Source organism: Cuculus canorus, chromosome 4 (assembly GCF_017976375.1).
Source record: "Cuculus canorus isolate bCucCan1 chromosome 4, bCucCan1.pri, whole genome shotgun sequence".
Classification (NCBI taxonomy): Eukaryota; Metazoa; Chordata; class Aves; order Cuculiformes; family Cuculidae; genus Cuculus; species Cuculus canorus.
Window position 1 is genome coordinate 3,804,088 of NC_071404.1, and position 17,767 is coordinate 3,821,854.

Consider the following 17,767-nt stretch of genomic DNA (forward strand, 5'->3'; position numbering starts at 1 on the left):
GGAGGTGTCCCTGCCCATGGCAGGGCGAGGGTTGAAATGGGATGATCTTTAAGGTTTCTACCAACTCAAACCATTTTATGATTCTCTGATTTTCAGGGCAGGAACTCATCGTCTCTAACAGGACCTGTACAAATAGGTACGGGACTGTTCGTTTCCAAGAGCCCAACACAAATGGAGATAGCAGCGTGTCCCCAGCTTTTCTACAGGGCTTGATGGGCTTTCTAAAAGCACGTTTGGCAATGTGTCATAGAAGAGCTACCAAACAGCACAATGCTTCTGGAAATGGCTTTAGTGAGAGCTTGGATAAAGAGCAATGAAATATAAAATTCTTACCTCTTCTGTCAGCGTTACCTGCAGAAAAAGAAAACAGAAATCTCTTAGCAACAAAGAAATATACATTTTAATAAGTCAGGAAGGATCAAAGACCAAGACAGTAACAAATTTAGTAACTTTCATCATCACCTTGTAAATCTCTTCTTTAAAACACCAGCTACAAAGCCAGGATATTAAATCAAATTTCAGCCTTCACTTAAGTAACAAGGGAAAAGGAACAAACCCCAACTTTTTATCAGTGGAGCAGGGAGCCCGAGCCAAGCTGTAAGACCAATAACCACAACCTGCTGCTCCGAATCGATAACGTGGTTTGTTTAAGCCCAGAACCAGCAAGTCAGTAGTGTAATTCATAACATAAATATTAAGAGATAACACTTGTGCATCATTTTGAAAGAGTGGCTGAGCCAAGAGTTCAATTAAGAGCAGCTGGGCTCAGGGATGGGGACCAGGACCATCCAAGGAAAGCGTTCTCATGCCGTTTTGGATGTTTCATCTAGAGGAAACTTGAACAAACATGTGCTGATGAGAGCACACCCCAGCTCTCTGGCTGCAACACCATGGGCACGGGCATCCCATGCCCCTGTTTTGCATGTGAAGAGCTGCAGCACGAGGTTGAGGACCATCCTAGTAGGCTTGAAGAAGCAGGAACTGCCTGTACAACATGGAATTCACATGGTGCCTTCTGCTCCTGTCCCTCTCCTGCGCACCACTTAATTCTTCTGTGATTGATGGCCAAGTTTCCCGTTAAGATTAATGGGAAAGGCAGCCGTAAACTAATTCTGCTCCTTGACAAATTACTTGAAATAAAGAAAGAATCAGGTTTAGTCATTCATTCTTGCGCTTGATATCAAGTGAGAAGCTACACTGGGCCTTCATGGTGCAATGGTCAATGTGTCACATTGTACATGGAGGGAGTTCACTAAAACCAGTGACCCAAGTCATAAAAACAGTAGGAAAGAAATAAAAATGATAATTTGGTCCTCTGCTGGCAGAAACAGAAACATGGAATGCTTTGGGTTGGAAGGGACCTGAAAGCTTATCCAGTTCCAACCCCCTTCCATGGGCAGGGACACCTCCCACTGGATCAGGCTGCTCAAAGCCTCATCCAACCTGGCCTTGAACACCTCCAGGGATGGGGCAGCCACAACTTCTCTGGGCAGCCTGGGCCAGGGCCTCACCACTGTCACAGGTAAACATTTCTCCCTAATCTTCAATCTCTCCTCTTTCAGCTTAAAACCATTCCCCCTCATCCTATCCCTGCACTCCCTGATCAAGAGCCCCTTCCCAGCTTTCCTGGAGCCCCTTTAAGTACTGAAAGGCGTCTCTAAAGTCTCTTCAGAGTCTTCTCTTCTCCAGGCTGAGCAACCCCAACTCTCTCAGCCTGTCCTTGTGTGGGAGGTGCTCCAGCCCTCAGATCATCTTTGTGGCCTCCTCTGGACTTGCTCCAACAGATCCATGTCCTTCCTGTGCTGAGGACTCCAGAACCGAACACAGGACTCCAGGTGAGGTCTCACGAGTGAGGAACAGAGGGGCAGAGTCCCCTCCCTCACCCTGCTGGTCACACTTTTGATGTAGTTCAGGGTGTGTTTGGCTTTCTGGGCTCTAAGCACACATCACCGGCTCACGTTAAGCTTCTCATGCCTTGTTGCATGTGTGCTTGTACAGTGCCAAATAGCATAGTTTAAGCCCACGGTTGCTACCAATATACAAATAAAGATAGACACACTCTGGATAACCCCTGCTCTGAGCAGCATCTCCAAGTGATTTATTGCTATTGCCTACACCGAGCCGTTACCCATCTGGAACACTCTGGAAACCACAAAATGCAATGAAATCCATCTGTGGCAAAAGTGGAATGAGATCCTAGGGTTTCTGGTGCCCCAGCATCTTGGAGAGAAGCCCAGACCTTTGGTAGGATAAAACTCTTTTTTTCTGGTCAGTTCAGGGAGTTCCAATATTTGGTATCACTGTGGAATTTGCCCTGAAGCATCTTCTCATTCCCTTTTGTTCATCAAAACAGAAGAAGTGCAAAGAAACAAACCCAGAGGCAGGGTGGCCTGCAGAAGAAGAGGTGAAAGAAATGCCTACCGTTGTGGGCAGCAGAAGAGGTCTCTTGCGTTGTCACTGTCGCACTGAAATTCCTCTCCGTCATCTCTGCTTCTGTGCTGGGGAGAGCGGTGTGCGGAGCAGACGGAGTCATGTTGGGTAGCAGGGACGTGGCTGGAGGCATTGGGACAGTTGTCCCCAGGGTGGAGGTGTTGAGGCTGACAGCGGTGGTGTTGAGGGAGATCCTGGTGGCTGTGGTTGTAGGAGGCTTTGAAGCCATGGTAGAAACAGTCACTGGAGTGCTAACGTTGAAGCTGTGTGCACTTGTTGTAGTCCCATCTTCAGGACGTGCTGTTGGAGCTTTGGTGGGGCTCCTGGGGGAGGTGGGCACTATTGTGGGTGGTTCTGTGAGAGGAGAAAGCAAAAGGAAACCTCCATGTGATACAGTTCTGCAACACTGAAAGGTTTAGATAAATCATACCATACAGTTGGAAAAGACCTTCAAGTCCAACCATCAGCCCAACACCACCGTGCCTACTAAACTATGTCACAAACTGGCATGTCTACAATTTTTTTTTGACATCTTCAGGGATGGTGACTCCATCACTGCCCTGGGCAGCCTCTTCCAATGCTTCACCACTCTTTCAGTAAAGATATTTTTCCTAATATCCAACCTAAACCTCCGCTGGTGCAATTTGAGGCCATTTCACTTGTCCTATCACTTGTTACTTGGGAGAAGATGCTAACACCTGCCTTGCTACAACCTCCTTTCAGGGAGTTGTAGATTAGGAAGAGGTCTCCCCTCAGCCTCCTCTCCTTCAAACTAAACATTCCCATTTCCCTCATAACACCTGTGCTTCAGCCCCTTCCCCAGCTCCGTTCTTCTCTGGACGTGCTCCAGCCCCTCAATATCCTTCTCGGAGTGAGGAGCCCAGAACTGAACCCAGGATTCAAGGTGTGGCCTCACCAGCACTAAGTACAGGAGGATGAACCCTTCCCTGCTCCTGCTGGCCATGCCAATTTTGATCCAAGCCAAGATGCCATTGGCCTTCTTGGCCACCTGGGCCACTGCTGGCTCATGTTCAGCCACTGCCAAGCAGCCCCCCCCAGGTCCTTCTCTGTCAGGCACCTTTCCAGCTACTCTTCCCCAGGGCTGGAGCTGCATGGGGTTGTTGTGTCCCAAGTGCAGGACTTGGCATTTGGCTTTGCTAAACCTCAAACAACTGACCTGGGTCCATCAATCCAGCCTGCCCAGATCCCTCTGTAAAGAGGTGATGCTGGAGATTCACGTGACTGTAACTACAAGGCTAAAACAGTCAAAAAATCCCATGTCCAAGAGAGAAAATGCTTTGCACACACTATAAAAGGTAACTTGAACATGCATTATGTTACCGAGGAGGTACAAGATTAGAGCCACTGTAAGACAGGATCAATGTTTATATCGATTTATAAGCGCTTGCAGCTCATCACCCTCTCTTTGCCACTTTATATCACAGTGGAGAGCAGAAGAGAGAAGTCACCAAGCACGTGAGCACTTACTCCTTTGATCCTAAAGATGGTTTAGGGACGAGACAACGAGTATGGTTTACCTGTCGTAATGTTGTTAGCGCCTACGCTTATCAGGCCGCTTCCGAGCAAAAGGAGAAAGAACCACAGATCCATGTTGACCTGCGGAAGACAACAAAGAACAGTTCTTTAAACCCTCCTGAGAGATCAACCCAAAATAATTCAAACTGAGGATGCCACTGTGCATCTTGCGTGCGTAGCGCCGGAGGAGAGGAGTGAACATGTGGCTGTTGTCCCTGCAGGCGTGTGAATGGGAAAGATTTATTGATATATTCATACGTTCCCAACAGGAGAGCACACGGAGCGATCCCAATCTGGTAGACCACCAAAAGTAACCAGAGATGAAACGGGGAATGAGTGAAATGAGGGAGAGCATGAAAATCCAGACAGAAGGTCTCAAAGAGAATTAATAATATGTTCATACAACAGACTGCAAATGAGTATACTCTGAGCAAAGCAAAATGCAATACATGCGAAGACCACGGCAAAGAGCCTTGATCCAAAATCATAGGATCACAGAAGCATTGAAGTTGTAAAAGACCTCTAAAGTCATACAGTCCCACTGTCAGCCCAACACCACCATGTCTACTAAACCATGTCCTGAAGTGCCCTATCTACATGCATTTTGAACACCTCCAGGGATGGAGACTCCACTATTGCCCCGGGCAGCCTCTTCCAATGCTTCACCACTCTTTGAGTAAAGACATTTTTCTAATATCCAATCTAAACCTCCCCTGGTGCAACTTGAGGCCATTTTCCTCTCGTCCTGTCACTTGGGAGAAGAGACTAACCTCCACCTCACTCCAACCTCCTTTCAGGGGGTTGTAGAGAGCAATGAGGTGTCTCTTATAGGAGGAAATGCCCAGGAACAGGGGGCAGGGAAGCAGGAGAGGTCAGCTCCTCCTGTGGGCATTGCCCAGTGGATTCTGGGCAGTTCACTGAAGCCCCTGCCTGTTACCGGGTGTGGCAGAACACCCGTTCACACAAGGCCAGGCTCAGCTCCATTCAAACCAGATTCCCTGCACAAGTGGGCAAAACAAATACGCATAAATAATAATGCAGGAACATAGAATCATGGAATAGTTTGGGTTGGAAGTGACCTGAAACATCATCCAGTTCCACACCCCTGCCATGGGCAGGGACACCTCCCACTGGACCAGGTTGCTCAAAGTCCCATCCAACCTGGCCTTGAACACCACCAGGGAGGGGGCAACCACCACTTCCCTGGGCAACCTGTGCCAGTGTCTCACCACCTTCATCATCAAGAATTTCTTCCTAATGTGTAATTTAAATCTTCCCCCTCCCAATTTAAAGCCATTCCCCCTTGTCCTATCACTTCATGCCCTTGTAAGATCCTCTGTGAGTGGAGGCTGCACATTTATTGTACTGTACATTTCTTCTCTTCTCAGGAAACATTCTGCAAAATTACAGGACGATGACATCAGTCAAGTTGTTTCCTCCAAGTCTTCTCCCTTGGTCCTTTTAAATACGAGGTTTTTATGGTGATTTCTTTCATCTGTAGACCTCAAAAAGCTCCTGAGGAATGGGTATCCTTATCTCCTCCCTAACAGACACGGATCCAAAGGCTGAGGCAAACGACAGCGAGATGCGAGACGTCATCGTCCTGGCCAGAAGAGAGCCCACAGCTGCCAAGGCCCAGAACAGCACTCGGCCCCTGGGCCTCCCAAGGACGGTCAAGCATCTCGCATCTGCTACGAGCCCACAGAGGGTTCCAAGACTGCTTTGCTACGTGCCACCAACCACCAGCTGCTGTAGGACTCTCTCCTGTCCTTCAGGCTTTTGTCATGTGTCTAGTTGCATCTTTAGCACCTCCTCGGAGCAGGCTGTGAGATCTCACCGTCAAGTCAACTCCACATGCTGCCAAGAAAAGGATTTTACTCCCGATACACACTCTAAACCTCCCCCTCTTAAATCCAGCTTGTGTTGTTCGTCCTCCTATTTATTTCAATCTGCTTCAATCTAGACCCATCCCAAACTCCGGGCAAAAGGACAACACTGAAGTCATCAACGTGCTGGAAACGGTATCAGGAATACAAGATCCTCCCCACTCCACCCGGCAGTATCCTCCCACCAGCACCACCCACTTGCATGTTTTTCCTCCCCCCCTAACGAAAACCTGGCAAAAATTGAACTTACTCAGTGACCAAAAGGTCAGACAAACCCTGAACCAGAAGGAAACCAAGCTCCAGAGATAAGAGCCTTCCTTTGGCTCTCTCCGCAGCCAGTCCTGCTGGTTGCAAGCACAGCAGGTCTTTCTCCGAAGGGTCCCACCAGCGCAAGCAGCCAACTTTCCAGAGGGTTTCACCACCAATTAACATCTCTGTATGGACGAATTTGAACTGATTTGGTCCTCCTGCTGCTTGGTGGGAGTGGGGCTGGTCCCACAACGCCTCTCTGAGGCTCTGCTCCAGGGTGGAATATCCAGAAAACCCGCAATTGGTACAGTTTTGATGGCATGCTCCACTCTTGGGGCTTGTTGAGGCCACTCAACAAGCAATCATGCTCTGCAGCTGAGATGATCCTAAGCCAAAGAGGTTTTCCACCCCCACAGGGTGGGAGCAGGAGCTCGTGTCCTCCTCGTGTTTAATTTCAACCAGGAAGCACACAAAGCTGTATTGGCAATGAGAATAAAAGCATCTCACTGTAGCAGACAGACGCTTTGAGCATGGCACTGAAAAATCCATAGAAATAAGTTGTTCCTCATGACCAGATCTGTGTGCAAAGACAGAAGGACCCTAAGCCCATGCTGAATCTCCAAACAAATGTAACAGCAGCACTGAGATGTTCCTGCAGCCTCACAGGGGCTGATGAAGGCACCAAGGTCTCGCTGTCACAGACACTTCTCTTGCTGGCAACCCATCACTATAACAAGAAAAGAATAGCAGTGTAGAGGGAAAGATCTGGCTCTTCTGCATGCACTACTAGGAAAAAAAAGTGATATTTGCTGTGTTTTGATGAATATTTGTATAGAAATGCTGTCTCATAGGTGGATGTGGCTCCTTTCCTCTTCCCCCAGTTTCTCAAAATAAGAGTCCCCATTCATTTGAAATCCTAGAACGGGTTGGGTTGGAAGGGACCTTAAAGCCCATCCAGTTCCACGCCCCTGCCATGGGCAGGGACACCTCCCACTGGATCAGGCTGCTCAAAGCCCCATCCAACCTGGCCTTGAACACCTCCAGGGATGGGGCAGCCATGACTTCTCTAGGCAACCTGTGCCAGGGCCTCACCATCTTCATCATAAAGAATTTCTTCCTAATGTCTAATCTAAATCTTTCCCCTTCTAATTTAAAGCCACTCCCCATCACTCCAGGTGCTTGTAAAAAGTCCCTCCCCAGCTTTCCTGCAGCCCTTTCAGGTACTGGAAGCTGCTCTATGTTCTCCCTGGAGCCTTCTTTTCTCCAGGCTGAACAGCCCCTCCTGTCTCACTCTAGACTCAGAGCAGAAATGCTCCAGCCCTCGAATCCCGTTCCAACAGTTCCATCTGCTTCTTACTCTGGGGATACCAGAACTGGATGCAGGACTCCAGGTGGGGTCTCACGAGAGCAGAGTAGAGTGGGAGAATCCCCTCCCACCCTCTGTTACTGGGAAATAACCCACATACAATAAAAGAGCTTGGTTTTATTTCCATGACCATGATTGCCATATGGATGGGAGCTGAAGCTTCCAGTACTGAAAGGGGCTCCAGGAAAGCTGGGGAGGGGCTCTTGATCAGGGATTGCAGGGATAGGATGAGAGGGACTGGTTTTAAGCTGAAAGCGGGGAGATTGAGATGAGATCTTAAGGAAGAATTGTTTTCCTGTGAGGGTGGTGAGGCCCCGGACCAGGTTGCCCAGAGAAGTTGTGGCTGCCCCATCCCTGGAGGTGTTCAAGGCCAGGTTGGATGGGGCTTTGAGCAGCCTGATCCAGTGGGAGGTGTCCCTGCCCATGGCAGGGGTTGGTACTGCATGATCGTGGTTGCAACTGGATGATTTTAAGGTTCCTTCCAACCCAAACCACTCTATCATTGATCCTCAAGTGGATCACACTGAGACGAAAGGATTGGCAAGGGGAGACAATACTGAATTTCCCCAAGCCCTGCCCCGTTTTCGCAAAGCTGGATGCAGGTGGTCCATGCGGATCCTGAGTTTTTATGGCTTTATTCTTGTGAATGTCAAATGAAACAGGACACCGGGCAGCCCTGAGAGCATCACAGTTTGCTGTGCAGATCATTGTACAAAACTCCCGGGAGCTCCTCCTGTGACCCGGCTATCGGCTGCCAGCACCACTTTATCACCTTAAACCGGATCCGGAGCAGAGAGCAAGCGTAAGAGCCCTGCGCAAGAGGAGGGCTGTGCCAGCCTGCTTCCCAGCTCCTGCTTTTAAACACTCCCTATTCCCAAATGCAGCATCAATAAATGCCAGCGGTGCACCCTTACCCGCTTCTTAACATAAAAGGCCTCCAGAGTCCTACCCCAAAGCTGGAGAAACCTGAGTCTCCCTTCCCCCTCGGCTCCCTCCCTGCTGGTTTCGGAAACAGAGAGGAAATACTTGTAATGTTATCAACATAAACACAGCTCTTGGCCGGCTGCAACATCCTGCGAGCTCTGCAGAAAAACACCCTGACGTCACGGCGCCGGCTCTGCCGAAGAGAAAAGAAGCCGGCTTCGGCGCTGCTGCTCCGGCGGGGCTGCGATGCTGAGCATCGTGTGTTTGTTTTAAACCTTTGCTTTCAAAAATCAGGATTAGAAACATCAATAATTCCTACTGATCCTTCCAGCATTTATATAAATATATATATATATATAGGGTGCATATGTGTTGTATTCTCCTGTACGCTGCTTCGGAGCTTCCTATAGGAAAAGGTTTTAGGCTGCAGGACGTCGGTTTTAAAATAAGCGGATCTTGTCAAGATGATTGATGCTGGGGAGGGGGAGAAAAGGAAATAATCTCTTTATAAAGCAATAAGTGGGTTAAAAATGGTCCTTGTGTGTGCTGCTGCTGCTGCTGCAGGGGGGGTTTGGGGGCAGGACCCCCTCCCTGCGCTTCCAGAAAGCAATGAATTAGTATTTAGGGCTGTAGAAACTGCCCGGATACAGCCGGCCACAATCAAAGGCAGGATTTACCCCCACCTCTGACATAGTCCTAATTCCTGGAAAATGAGGCAATCTTTTTCTATGAGTAAGGAGGAGACGCGACCTGAATTCCACCCGGATTTCCAGGACCTCTGAAACCACTGCTGCTATCGGGAGGATGCTAAAATGCAGTGGCTGAACCGAGACCACCCGACTGTCTTGTGTTGGCCCCAAACCCATGGAAAAATCAAAAGAATTGTTCAGATTTCTTCTTTTTTTTTCTAGCAGGGAAGAGGGCAGAACTAGGAGCAAGGTTAGCGTTTGCACTGCTTAGCTCTTTGAAGCAGGTCGCAGTAGGACAAGGGCAACCATGAGCATAAAGAAAGGGGAAAAAGGACTTTTTTTTCTCTTTTTGGTGGCAGCGAGCCATCAGCGTGGCTCAGCCACCCTGGAAAACAAACCTGCTGTTCCCTCTCCACCTCCCTGCTCCTTTTAAATCCCATTTGTGGTTTTCCACCCTCTGGCTGGAGCTGTGATCTGTGGAAGAGAAGAGCGGCCCACGGGCCCATCTGATGGCAGAACGATTTCATCGGCACTGGGTACCCTTTCCCATCGCCCCAAACCTCTCGTGCTGGATGAGATGCAAAGGATGTAAAGATAATGATTAGGATGAGTCCCACTGCTGGGAGCTCTGCACCGAAAAGCAAAGCCTGGTCCCACATGGGAAACCACTTGGGGGCCAAACATCTGGATTTCTTCTCTTCTTTAGCATTACTCAAGAAGCTGCTTCAGCTTGGAATCGTGGTGGGATGGTTGACAGGGTGGAGGTCTTGTCCTGCACCAGAGCTGTGGCCATCGCAAGGAGAGGAGCCTTTGACTTTAGAGAGGAAAAAGGGTTTTATTGCACTAAGACACAGTGACTAATTCCTTGCATGTGTCTGTGAGGCTGAAACGAGGCCTTTGATGTGTCACTGAACATTAATTCCCCCGCTCCACCCTCTGCTTTTCCACTCTTCAACAGAAAAGATGAATCACAGCAACCATTCACCCCTTCTGAAAATCCACTTCATTTTCTTCTTATTATTATTTTTTTGCTTTTAAATAAACAGCCGGCTCCCAGGCGAGTGACAGCCGCTGTCACAAACGGTGCAGGAGGCGGAGGACGAGCCTCCAGTAAGGGCTGCAGGTTTGACTTTCTCCACGCGCTCAGCCTTCAACAGATCAGCGCTTTCCTGCACCTCAATATTCACTCATGGCATGGTTTGGATTGGAAAGGACCATGAAGCTCATCCAGTCCAACCTCCCAGTACGTGCATAGACACCTCCCAGTGGAGCAGGTTGCACAAAGCCCCATCCAGCCTGGCCTTGAAATGCTCCAGGGATGGGGCAGCCACAACTTCTCTGGGCAACCTGTGCCAGTGCCTCACCAGCCTCAGAGGAAAACATTTCTTCCTTAAGATCATATCTCAATCTCCCCTCTTTCAGCTTCAAACCATTCCCCCTTGTCCTATCCCTGCACTCCCTGACCAAGAGCACCTACCCTGCTTTGCTGCAGGCCCTCTTTCAGTACTGGAAGGCTGCTCTAAGGTCTCCCTGGAGCCTTCTCGTCTCCAGGCTGAACAACCCCAACTCTCTCAGCCTGTCCTTGTATGGGAGGTGCTCCAGCCCTTGGATTATCTTCATGCCCTCCTCTGCGATCATCCAGTTCCAACTTATCGCACACTTCCCACTGGATCAAGTTGTTCAAAGCCCCATCCAACCTGGCCTTGAACACCTCCAGGGATGAGGCAGCCACGACTTCTCTGGGCAACCTGGGCCAGGGCCTCACCACCCTCATAGGAAAACATTTCTTCCTAAGATCTCATCTCAATCTCCCCTCCTGCAGGTTAAAACAATTCCCCTTGTCCTATTCCTGCACCCCTGGATCAAGAGTCCCTCCTTAGCTTTCCTGTAGGTCCTTTTAATTACTGGAAGCTGCTCTAAGGTCTCACAAAGCCTCTCTTCTCCAGGCTGAACAACCCCAGCTCTCTCAGACTTTCTCCACAGCAGAGGTGCTCCAGCCCTCAAACCATTATCGTGGCCCTCAGCCCAAGAGGTGAATCTGCAGTGCTCTTTCAAAGAGCAACACCACAGGTGCATGGTGGGAACCCAACCCCACTCCCAGCTGGCTTTCAGGGCATCCAGAAATACCTGGCACTGTTACGGCGATGTTAAAAACTGCTGGCCTGGACTCGGATCAGCCTTTCACATGGAGATCATCTTCAGTGAGGTATTACTCTATCCCATGACAATCACTCTGGCTCTCAAAGCCCACACTGGCAGCAGCAACGTGTGTGAAACCATCGCGGGCGGATGTAGGAGGATCAGGTGCTCACCAGCCAGAACTTGGAAGGAGTTTCCCCAAGCTCCCTTCCTATCTCTGCTGTTGAAAACTGGAAATCCTTGTGCTTCAGCCTGACCTACCATGAAATGACTCCCAAATGTGTTTTTTCGCCATCAGTGAATGACACAGGTTTAGTTCATTCAGAAATATATGCAAGAACCTATGAGACCACAATTAAGAATAACCTGCTGGGTCCAGGCCTGTCAAGATCTTCATTAATGATCTGGATAACGGGGCACAGTGCACCCTCAGCAAGCTTTGCTGACACCACCAGAGGAGTGTCTGGTGCTCCAGAGGGTCTTGCTGCCATCCAGAGGGACCTCACCAGGCTGGAGAAATGGACCCACAGGAACCTTGTGAGGTGCCACAAGGAGAAGTACAAAGTCCTGGCCCTGGAGAGGAACAACCCCAGTCGCCAGGAAGGGTTGGGGCCACCCAGCTGGGAAGCAGCTCAGCAGGAAAGCACCTGAGGGTTCTGGTGGACACCAAGTTGACCGTGAGCCACCACCATGACCTCGCTGCAGAGAAGGCCAGTGGTGTCCTGGGCTGCGTTAGATCACTGCCAGGAGGTAGAGAGAGGGGATTCTGCCCTCTGCTCAGCGCTGGGAAGGCCACACCTGGAGCGCTGTGTTCAGTGCTGGGCTCCTCAGGACAAGAGGGACATGGACAGACTGGAGAGAGCCCAGTGAAGGGACTGGAGCATCTCTGGGGTAAGGATAGGCTGAGAGAGCTGGGACTGCTCCACCTGGAGGAGAGAAGGCTCGGGGTGGGGGTCTCATCAATGTCTGTAAATACCTGGAGGGAGGGTGCAGAGGCACTGAGACACAGGAGACACAGGAGGGTCTTTCTGAACATCTCACTTTTTGACTGTGAGGGTGACTGAGCACTGGCACGGGTTGCCCAGGGAGGCTGTGAAGTCTCCATCCCTGGAGATCCTCAAAATCTGTCTGGTCACAGTCCTCAGTAACTACCTCTTGGTGGCCCTGCCTGAACAGTGAGGTTGGACCAGATGACCTCCAGAGGTCCCTTCCCACCTCAGCCTCTCTGTGATTCTGTAACTTACTGTCTTGCGAACTCTTCAGAAGCCAAAACTGATGGGATTTAAGCTCATAGTGGGGTAAGATGACATCCAGCACTGAGAAGGAGATCCCTGCACTGAGCAGGACATAGAGATCCCACCAGTGTCCCTCCAGCTCTACACTGGTGTTCAGTGAACAAGCACCAGCTACTGCACACCATGACAGACCTTTGCCATGTACGAGACAACCCTCATCATGTTAGGAGCCACTAATGAACGGTTAAAAGCTGCTCAGAGGAAATGAACCCATTACAGCCCCCTCTGAAGGATCTTGGAGCATCTGAGGAATGATAAGCTTACTTCCTAGAAGAGCCCCGAGACCAGGGAATTATTATCCTAGTTAGCAGGCAGGAAAACTAAACTGATGAGGTTTTAAGCAAAAAGACTGAGAAAACACCAAAGAATATGGATGCTTAAATAATCTGGACATGACATAGTTCAGGCTCCTAAAGAGATGTGGAGATGTTGATGGTGGATCTCTCTCCTCTGAAACTGCAGCAGGCCAGAACCTTCGTTTTCTGTCTTGCCTTGCTTTTTTTTTCAGAAAAAAACCCTCTCTGTATGTGTAAAATAGAATACGCAAATAGAATAATAGAATCACAAAATCATTAAGGATGGAAAAGACCTCTGAGATCATCAAGTCCAACTGTCAGCCCAACACCACTGTGCTTACTAAACTATGTCCTGAAAAGCCACATCTACATGCTTTTTGAACTCCTCCAGCGACAGAGTCCACCAGTGCCTTGGGCAGCCTCTTCCAATGCTTCACCACTCTTTCAGTAAAGACATTTTTCTCATATCCAATCTAACCCTCCCCTGGTGCAACTTGAGGCCATTTCCTCTCATCCTATCACTTGTTACTTGGGAGAAAGACTAACACAGAACCTTGGGACTCAATGGTCTCATGCTAAACATCCAGAAGGAGAAGCTCAGAGATATAATCTCCATCCCCGGCTACACCAGGGCAGATTGGTGGCACGTCTAAGACCAAGGTGCTCAACGATCTCCAGCTCTTGCTCTTCAAGCAGATGGGCACTCCTGACTGCACCTCCCGCACAGTGAGCAGAGTCACTGAAAGCTGCCTGAGTTCCTCCAAGGGAAAGAGCTACAAATACATCCAGTTATTTTCCTAATAATAATTTTCCTAATAACTCTTATAATTAGGATGGGTTTAATTTTCCCTCAGCCACACTTTTCTGCTGCCTGATCGCGGCAGCACGTGCTGGTTGCTCTTGTACCTCTCACCATGCGCAGAAGTAACTGGGATGAGTCTAGGAATAAAGGAGATGGAAGGAGATGGAGAGTTTCTTGGAGCTGTAGCAATGGAGAATGACCACTGGAGAGGGTTTCTTAAAGGAGGTGGCATCAAGGAGCATCAAAGCAGGACAGGTAAAGGCTGAGAGAAGGTGAAGTTAGAAAAAGGAGAGCAGTGAGCTAAGCGCAAGAGAGCTGTCAGCTCAGGGAGGATGAGGATGAAGGATCGACTCTGAGCCTCGAGCAGGAGGAAGGCAACCAGACCAGGTTGGTGAAGGACAGTGGGGCAGCAGGAGCTGCTTTGCAAAGGGAAGAGGGAGGAGAAACCTCCTTCTGGAGTAATTACAATGGATCTGATGAAGCAACAACCCCAGAGCTTGTAAAAACCCCTGGTTACCGCAAGACCAACAAACAGTCTCCTGGTGTGCCTTCCCCATGGGACCAGCATTACAGCTGCAACGTGGTGCTGGGAAGCAGAGAGCGACTGCTCAAAAGGCTTGAGTGAAGCTGGTTTGCTTTATCATTAAAAGCAACGTGCAAAAAAATAATAATTAAAAAGTCAAGTCATCCAGGAATCTATTTCTTTAAATGGCAGGGGGTTGGATCTGGATGATCTTTAAGGTCCCTTCTAACCTGAACCATTCCATGAGTCTAAATATAGGGTGTCCCCTTCTTTGTCCCAGGCATCGTTTGTAACATGTACAAAGAAAACTGGAGTGCAGCAAGTACATCAGCTACGGAAAGGACCGGTTGCTTTTGACTGAGGAGTCAGGATGAAGCATGGCCATTCTTTCGCCTAATGCCATTCTTCCCCAGCAAGATGCCTCTCGGAGAGTGAGCGACTGGTACGTGGGGTGGAGAAACAAGGTTTAAAAAAGCCAACCCCCCCAAAAAATAAAGCTCAGCTCTTGGGCACAACCCTTTCTGCAGGATCAAGATAACTCCCAGCTCCACATCGACACTGAGCCGGGGAGCGTTCGGGCAGCGAGCAGTCAGAGCATCCTACTTAAAACAAAGGTGTCGGAGGGGATCATTCACATGACAGCCTTAAAATCTCATTACAGAAGCTAAGCTTCAATTAAAACGCATGCGTTCGGTCATGCAGCTTAATTGCTGGTTGTGCTTACCCTGAAATCCACCCGGGACACCTGTAGGGTGCGGGGAACAGCCAGCTCGTCCCCCGGTGCAGCCCCTTGGGCTAAGAAAGTGCCGTGAAGCCGTAAAATCACCAATTTACCTGCGGTAATTCTGCACCGCTGCTCAGTTCAGCCCTGTTGCCACAGTAACACTTGTGGTGTAGCCGAGATCACTGATTATGAAACCAGAAAAAAAATCAGAGGCTGCTAATTAGGATACACTCCAGTTCTCAAAAAGCTCCGGATTAATGACATTACGGTTGAGAGTGCAGGAGAAATAAAGACACCAGAAAGCATCGCCTCGGTCAGCATCAGCGGCTGCTTTTTGGGTCTTTTTCTATGTGGGTCTTAAAATCCAGCTTGCAAATTCCCTGTGAATTCAGCTTGTTTTCCTTCTCTCTAAACAAATGTGCAAGACTCGGTGGCAGAGTCCTTACTCTTTACATATATTTGCATGTATTGGACTGGAAGAAAAGTGTTGGGGACGATGCACAAATGGCAAGAGCCAGAGTGGGGCCAGGGATGCTTCCCCTGCATCTCGCATTAACAGTGTTTCTGTTGCAGTTTGCCAGTGAAAGAAACCAAAAGCCTGATTTTACCAGGTCTATAAACGAGGTTTGCAAACGAGAGGAACTGGAGTTACAAATGTTTTCCTCTCTGACTTTGATTCGAGTGCCAAAAGCATTTTGAGGCATGTCTTCTGCTGAAGGCTTCAAGCTGAAAAGTCTGACTGGGAGCAGTTGTGATGCCAGACACAAGCGTTTTTCAACACAATCTACAAATAAAATACGGGAGCGCATTTCCAGGGGAAAGGAAAATGGCCTGAGAGGTATTTCTGGAGCTTCAAACCCAGAACAACACTGCTTTAAAAGTCAGCTCATCAAAACACCTTAATTTTTCCGTTCTCACTGGATGGCAAATCTACCAAGAGGATTAAATGGTGCCAAACAAGCCGGGTCAGCGACCACAACTGTGTCTGTTAACAGTCAATAATGTTCATTACATCAATGGCAGACCCTGTATTTCTCCATCATCCATAGAATAGAATGTTTTGGGTTGGAAGGGACCTTAAAGCCCATCCAGTTCCAACCCCCTGTCATGTACAGGGACACCTCCCACTGGATCAGTCTGCTCAAAGCCCCGTCCAGCCTGGCCTTGAACACCTCCAGGGATGGGGGCAACCACCACTTCTCTGGGAAACCTGTGCCGGTGCCTCACTACCCTCACAGGAAAACATTTCTTCCTAAAATCTCATTATAATCTCCCCTCTTTCAGCTTAAAACCACTCTCCTTCATCCTATCTCTACACCCCATGATCAAGAGCCCCTCTTCAGCTTTTCTGTAGGTCCCCTTTAAGAAGAAAGAGAGATAGAAGAGCTCTCGCCTTCAAGCAGCAAGGAAGCTTTACGCCACTAAAATGTAAATGTACAGGAAACGTTTGTGTGACCTAGAGACTTCAGCTACCAGCTCGCTGACAACAGGGATGCTGGTTTTATGAATATCTTTTGCTCAGCCAAAAGCTACCATGAAAACAAGCTGCAGCTCGGTTGAAAAGCAATTCAATCGGCTGCTGAAGCCCTCATCCAGGTTGAAGGTGAAGCTCAGATCAAAATCAATCAACTGCAAGCTTGGATGCAGTTACTGTAGGTATTATAAGCCAGAACAATTGTAGATGGAATCAGAATCATAGAGGTTGGAAAAGACCTCTAAGATCATCAAGTCCAACTGTCAGCCCAACATCACTGTGCCTATTAAACCATGTCACAAAGTGCCACGTCTACACACCAAACACCTCCAGTGATGGTGACTCCACCACTTCCCTGGGCAGCCTCTTTCAATGCTTCACCAGTCTTTCAGTAAAGACATTTTCCCTAATATCCAATCTAAACCTCCCCTGGAGCAACTGGATGCCATTTCCTCTCATCCCATTACTTGTTACTCGGGAGAAGAGACCAACACCCACCTCGCTACAACCTCCTTTCAGGGAGCTGTAGAGAGCGAGGAGGTCTCCCCTCACTCTCTTCTTCTTCAGAAACAGCTCCAGGTCCCTCAGCCACTCTCCATAACTCCTGTTCTCCAGACCCTTCCCCAGCTCCGTTCTTCTCTGGACGTGCTCCAGCCCCTCAATATCCTTCTCGGAGTGAGGAGCCCAGAACTGAACCCAGGATTCAAGGTGTGGCCTCACCAGCACTGAGTACAGGAGGATGATCCCTTCCCTACTCCTGATGGCCACATCATTTTTGATCCAAGCCAGGCTGCTGTCGGCCTTCTTGGCCACCTGGGCCACTGCTGGCTCATGTTCAGTTGTTGTTGACCAGCGTCCCCAGGTCCTTCTCTGCCAGGCAGCCTTCCAGCCACTCTTCCCCAAGCCTGGAGCACTGCGTTGGGTTGTTGTGACCGAAGTACAGCACCCAGTCTTTGGTCTTATTGGTCACACAGATCATTTGTGACCCACCATAAGATAAAAAGAGAAACAACCACTCTTTGGCCACCCCAATTCATCCCAGTCCCTACTTCTAAAATGAGAAGAAATAACTGTAGAAACCCCCCACTGCATATACTAAAAACCTCTGAACGCTGCAGGGCTGAACTCTCCCTGCAGCACAGGCAACGCGAACTTCATATCCACAGCAAGAGCCACCAGCATCCTCCAGCAAAGCACAACCTGAAGGCCTAAAGGGGCTTTCCAGAAGGCAATGCTACTCAACCACTGGATGGAGCTCCGTGCAATTACCCTCCCACAAACTAATTACACCTTGTCAGCTCCTGGTTTGAGGGATTAACACTGGGAATTAAGCTGATGACTTGGAGAAGGGCTCTCCCCTATGTTGTCCCAGGTTGTTGACAACCCTCGCCCTGTGAGAAGCAAAGTGCTTGGAGAATAATTGGGGAATCACTT

At 49.1% G+C, this 17,767-nt stretch overlaps 1 protein-coding gene across 3 annotated transcripts in view; it reads right to left on the reverse strand.

Annotated features, from left to right (window-relative positions):
• PTPRA (protein tyrosine phosphatase receptor type A) overlaps positions 1-17,767 on the reverse strand; it is a 151,550-nt gene that overhangs the window by 26,918 nt on the left and 106,865 nt on the right. For 2 of the 3 annotated variants that reach the window (XM_054065427.1, XM_009566861.2), the window contains 3 exons: positions 3,969-4,047; positions 2,422-2,784; positions 334-351 (listed from right to left, as the gene is read on the reverse strand). In XM_054065427.1, the coding sequence (XP_053921402.1) occupies positions 334-351; positions 2,422-2,784; positions 3,969-4,047 (460 nt within the window). The remainder of the gene's footprint in view (positions 1-333; positions 352-2,421; positions 2,785-3,968; positions 4,048-17,767) is intronic. The other variant, XM_054065426.1, reaches the window with a different exon arrangement.